Below are 6,385 nucleotides of genomic sequence, written 5' to 3' on the forward strand. Positions count from 1 at the left end.
ACGGCTTTAAGCAACAGGAGGCGCGGTGGCTGAACAGTAAAGCGCTTGGCTTCCGAACCGGGGGACCCGGGTTCGAATCCTCGTGCAGATTAGGATTTTGAATTTCGGGATCTTTGGGCGCCACTGAGTCTACCCAGCTCTAATGGGTACCTGACATTAGTTGGGGAAAAGTAAAGTCCACCCGGTTGGTCGTTGTGCTGGCCACATGATACCCTCGTTAACCGTGGGCCACAGAAACAGATGACCTTTACATCATCTGCCCGCAAGGTCTGAAAGGTGGAACTTCTCCAGGAAAAAGAAACAACAAAAGTCGAGTTGAATGATAAACAACTTTGACTCTTTTTAGTACAATTTTTATCCTTTTATTTCAAGAATGGGATGATAGCATTCAAACTTCTATGTATATCGAAACATAAGTCAGTTCATCATTGTTTAGAATTTACAAACGATTCCTAGAAAAAGGGAAATATTACTAATTCCCACGCCTATCAATACGATGTGTTTCTTTGGTCAGTCATGTTTATTAATCCTTTCAAGGGTTTACAGCCCGAGGTCCTCTCATCCTCTGTTTGTACCCCCCGCAACTCAGTAAAACTTACAAAAGCAAAGCTTATATAAACACACTCTGTCTTTTACACGTGATTTCCGTCTGGTCTGAAGTTGAAACTTTACACAATTATTTGTCGTTACTAACAAAACATGGCTGTACATGTGGAGTTATTTTCATTATTACTAGGGGTGCACCGGATAGTACTTTTTGATATTCGGCCGGAGCCGAATATGGCCCGATACATTTTTTTTTATATTCGGCCGGAGCCGAAGCCGGAGCCGAATACCTACATGACTTTTACATATCTCGTTTTACTAACAATACATGAATCAATAAAATAAAATAACAAACTAGCTAATTAGCGGTAATTACTTAATGTTGTTTTATATAGAAAAGAGTGAAACTTAATTAAACTAAAGAAGACAGGGTGTAACATTTAGTAGCCTGTATCTAAAATAACTAAGCCAATATGAAGTTCAGTATGTGCTTGATTAAGCGCTTAGACTAACTAGATGGCTCAATAATTACTGACTTACTTGAAAGCCAAACTGTCCAGCCGCCTGCACCATTGCATGATGTGGAAGGTTGAGGAGCCCAGGTCTTGGAATGAAAGCATTGTTTGGAGGTGAGCATCGCTGAGGGCTTCCACCTCTGACACCAGGCCCTCGCGGCGACGCCGCTGGAGAGTCGGGAGTGTGGCTGCGAGAGGTTGAGCAGTAAGAGTTTGGGGAGTGTGGCCCCGGGGAGTGGGTTTCTCTTGAAGGGCTCAGATTTCCCTGGTGAACCGACTTGTCCGAAACCGACCTCCGGTCAGAGATTTTTGGGTGAGTATTTTCTTGGGTTTTGTCCTGTTGAAATTGCGAGCGAGAAAGTGCTGGCGATTGGGCGTGAATGCTGACGCGGTGAGCTGTTTGATGAGGGGATGGTTGGTCAAGCTGTCTGGTATTTACTTCTGCTGACCCTGGAGATGAGAGAGGAGAAGAGGGCGAGAGAGAGGACGCTGAATAAAGAGGTGTCTGAGAAAAGAGATATTGATGCCTGGCCATGAAGTCTATGTCTGTTTCCAGCATCTTACGCCCAGAAACAAGCAGCTTGTCAATCTCTCTACCTCTTTCCCCCTGTCTCCACATCTTTTCAGAAGTGGCCAGTTCGTGCTTTGGGCTTTTGTCTACTGCCTGTGTAGGAGGTGTCCCGGAGTCAGCTTTGGCTTCATCCCTCAAAGACTTGGCATCTCTCTTGGCAGCGAAGTTGGCCACAATGTGAGGAGCTGAAGTCGAAGTCACGTGGTTGCTCTTGGCTTCCTGGATTCTGTCAGCCACGCGAGCAGGGAAGGCATCCTGATTCGTGGACACGTGGTTCGTAGCATCAGCCTCAGTGCTGCGACAGGTGGGGATTTTGTTGGGAGGAAGTGACGACGAAGACACGCTTGGTGGAGAAGATGTTGTCTTTGCTAGCAGAGCATCGATACTAAACGATTTCCTGCCTTCTGATTTCGTCATTTTACTGCTGTTTTTAGTCAGTTCGCTTTCCTAGAAATGAATTACAAAATGTAGATTACTCATTACTCTACCCCTTTACTAAATCTATCTATCTATCTATCTATCTATCTATCTATCTATCTATCTATCTATCTATCTATCTATCTATCTATCTATCTATCTATCTATCTATCTTTATTATTATATATATATATATATATATATATATATATATATATATATATATATATATATATATATATATATATATATATATATATATATATATATATATATATATATATATAATTAAAGCCATTTTTTAAAGTTAAAATAGATATACAAATAGATTAATTAATTAATTTTGAAAGACATTATAGAAGAAATACTGCATTCCTCACTAATCTTCGGACTCGAAGACTAGCCTTATTATTATTCTAGTAGACTTTAAACGGAGTATAAAAAATATGTTATTATTGTTTCTACGCCAAATGACACAACCTCCCGCAAGTTTGACAATATCAAACCTTGTTTAAAAAAATATTACTTTTAATATTATTTCCAGATCTAGAGGTTTAATTCCGCCATCTTGTATATACAAACCGATGTCTACTATGGATTATAAGGGATTATAGAACTGTTTGCCAAAATAATTTAAAGCATTGAAGATGAAAAGAAAACAATTGAAAAAGCAAACAATATTCTCTAAGATTCAATAGGCCACATTGTTTATTCTGCCATCAATGTTCAGGGACTATACCAACATGGCTTTTAGAAATATGGGTCATGTGAAATCAACTTATTGGACTAATTGATGATTTTTCAAAAAGATTTCGTAGTAGTGAGCAAATAGATGCAATTTTATTAGACTTTTCTAAGGCATTCGACAAAATTCACCTGCTTAAAAACTAAAATACTTTGGCATTAATGGTTCATTTCATCAATGGATTCAGGATTTTCTTATAGGAAAAGAACAAGCTGTAATAATAAATGGCTCTAAATCAACACCAATAACAGTAAACTCAGGCGTACCTCAAGGAACAGTCTTATGTCTTATTTACATTAATGGATCTATCAAAAGTCAGATTATTTACAGACGATTGCTTAACATATAGAACAATAAAAACAACACAAGATACAGAAATCTTATTAAAATAAGATGATTTACAGAAAAGGGAATAAAATTGGAGCATGTTTTTACACCCAGAAAAATGTCACTTATTAAAAGTAACAAAAAATCTAAAACAAATAAAAAAAAAATTTTTTTTACTGTCAATACGGCTCATATACTATGAACTCAAAATACCTAGGTGTAATAATAAAAGAAAAGTTACTATGGTATCTCCATATTGATAAAATTAGTTAAAAATATAGCTAAACATTAGGGTTTATTAAAAGAAATTTTTACAAATCAAACAAGAACATAAAACTAAAATGCTATTAGAATATGCATCCTCTGTTCGGGATCAATCAACTCAAGAAAACAAAGAAACTAGAACACATACAAAACAGAGCAGTGAGTTTTATAACAAATAAATATTTCGATTTGATTAGAATAACACCATTCGTAAAATCACTAAACTTAGAGACACTTCAGGACAGATGAATAAAAAGTTAAATAGCTATAATACATAAAACACTAAACCATAATTTACAAATAAAAAAACAAAACCTAATGAAATACTCAGAAAGACATAAAGATAGAGGCATATTTCCTATTCCATACTCTAGGACTGATTCTTACAAGTGCTCCTTCTTCCCTAGTGCCACTCGAAAATTGAATTGGTTGCCTGAATCAGTCAGGAAAACTAACGAATTAGCTGAGTTTTAAGTTATTGTTTAACATGCATGACTAGATCTAGATCGACACTTGAAAAGCGTAGAATGTAATTTTTTTTTTTTTTTTTTTGAAGTAACGTCAGTAATAAAATAAGATAAGACTAGCCAGTTTTCTTGTTATAAAAAAAAAAAAAGATAAAATCTGTTACAGTTAAAGTTCTACATTCAGCCCTCTAACGAGTGATTCGAACTGTTTTAGCCAAAGTGTGATATTTGTATTATTTTTTTGTATTAATAACAAAAGTTGATCGGGATAATATTTGTATTTGCCAAGAATCTGAACAGTATTTGTCGTATTGCTAAAAGTGAAGAGTTGGTTTAATTACGTGTGTTTAAGTGTGCACAGCCACAACTTTATTTACGAATTTGTTAATCAACGCTTTAATCCTTTTAAAAACTCTTTTGTAATAATGAAATGAGTGTTTGCGTTGATTAAATTGGAACAATAAAATCTGCAGGACTTATATTTATTTATTTTGTTCACATAAGGTCTTCATAGTTTGTTGAACATTTTCTTTACTTTTTGCTTGTCTTAAGAATCGAATCTACGACTCTTGGAATTCTTGGTTCATTAAAACTCACCTCCATCGGCGTGTCTGAGACACTACTCAGAGAGGGATACAAGCACATGTAATTTGTTACATCTCTCTTAACGAAAGCTCGTATCCTAAAACGCTCGCAATTTTTTTTGACTAACATACTAGATGTTTATATAATTAGAATATGATGAAAATAAAAAATATATATATATATATATATGATTTGGTCTTGGTGAGGCGTGTACCATTAATTATAAATGCCAGTAGGATCTACATCATTACAAGTTGTTTTTTTTTTTGTTTTTTAACTGAGTTTTGTTTTGTTTGTTTTACATGTTTTGTTTTTTTTTGGATGTTACTTCAAAGCTGAAGATAATGAGGGATCTATATCTTAGCCCATTCCTCCCACATGGACGGCGGGGGGATGGAGACGGGCAATGTTCGAACCTGGGATCATTGAGACGACCGCTGAAAGCGCATGCCACACGACCAGGCAGCTATGCAATCCGTTTCTCTAAACTGTCACTGTTAATTTTATTATTTATCTATTTATTTATTTTATTTATTTCTTTTTGGTTATTTATTTTACTGTAAGGAAATACAATTGTAAACGTTTTTTTTTTATCAGCATTCAAACATTTTAAAAAGAAAATTTATATTAAAAAACAAACAACAAAACCATGTCCACACTGATATACCAATTTAGAAAAAAAAAAATAAAAAAATCCACTAACCTATGGCACTCGAGTCGATTCAGAAATAACTTAACAGTCCATCATAGTACCAATAACTGATGCTAACGGATCCTCTGTAGGAGTTGACTGGAGTTCAGTTCAACACTGTCCAATTTCAGCTTGTTTACAGAATGAGCGGAACTTTTTGAGATTTTCCACGCGTTAAGTCATTTTAGGATTATTATAACATTGATAGCAAAGACTTAAAGAAATAAGTCTTGAGGTCCAGAGATAAGTGTTGAGGTCCAGAGATAAGTGTTGAGGTCCAGAGATAAGTGTTGAGGTCCAGGGATAAGAAATCCACCCTAAGAAATATCTGCACGTAAAGTAATTTGAAAACAGCTGGACACGGGCTAGCAGCTAACTGGATGTCCAGTCGGTGTGAGCACTGCTGTCAAATAACAATTGCTGTGTACGTCTAGTCCGTCACACGTTATTACAAGCAAATGATCAGCTATAAGAACCTTTATCGGGGTAAAAAGCCCCTAAGATCTGCCCCCTCATCAAAAGACACGCTAACAAAGTTCATAGAATAACCCCCACCACCCCCCTCTCTGCGCTTCTATCTTTGAGGATCTGTCAATCAAGGCTGCGGGACAACCAGTCGGACTGTCGTTTTCCCGCGTGTGACACGCCCCGTGTGTCGTGTTGGCCCGGAGTTTCGAAGCAGACGACGTGAGCCCGGCACTTCTGATTGGCTGCGATGCAAGGTGATCTGGAAATATTGGACCGGTCAATAAATGGCGGTTTGGGTGGGGGGCGGGCTGGTCGAAGATGGAGAGTGAAAAAAGAAAGGGGAGGGGGGGGGGAGGTGCGGACTGTCTCAGCCTGTGTGACCCGCTGATTTAAGTGTAATGGGTTAACTGCCTGGTGAGTTGGGAAAATAATTCAGTAGAGGTTTGTGGAGTTGAGCTAGAAACATGACCGTACCGACGTAGAGTGACGTACATATTGTGGACTCTAAAGGGAACCTTTTGGTTTATGTACATTTTTATTGTGGGGGGGGGGGGCAGTATTTCTTTCAATCTTTATGCTACGTCGGGTTAAAAAAAACATTTTTGAGATTCTTTCTTGTCTACAAGGGTTTGGGTTTAAGTCCCAACGTATCCACCGGGATGTTCTTCAGTTTAAGTCCCTATGGGGCTGCAACTGGTATTCACCTTTACCTATCCCTCTTTGTGCCATGATCTGTTGACCGTCTTTCTCCATTTCTCTCTTTTGTCTTTATTAGAATCTCTTTCAATG

The 6,385-nt window shown here is 37.2% G+C and overlaps 1 protein-coding gene across 1 annotated transcript in view; it reads right to left on the reverse strand.

Moving 5' to 3' along the window:
* Window positions 1-5,676, reverse strand: part of LOC106052733 (homeotic protein antennapedia-like) — a 31,961-nt gene extending 26,285 nt beyond the window's left edge. The window contains exons 1-2 of the mRNA XM_056045439.1: window positions 5,141-5,676; window positions 1,087-2,079 (exon numbers count right to left, since the gene is read on the reverse strand). Of these exons, the coding sequence (XP_055901414.1) occupies window positions 1,087-2,049 (963 nt within the window). The 5' untranslated portion in view covers window positions 2,050-2,079; window positions 5,141-5,676. The remainder of the gene's footprint in view (window positions 1-1,086; window positions 2,080-5,140) is intronic.
* Window positions 5,677-6,385: the final 709 nt, after the last annotated feature.

The sequence above is a fragment of the Biomphalaria glabrata genome, chromosome 11 (assembly GCF_947242115.1).
Source record: "Biomphalaria glabrata chromosome 11, xgBioGlab47.1, whole genome shotgun sequence".
In the NCBI taxonomy this organism is placed as follows: Eukaryota; Metazoa; Mollusca; class Gastropoda; family Planorbidae; genus Biomphalaria; species Biomphalaria glabrata.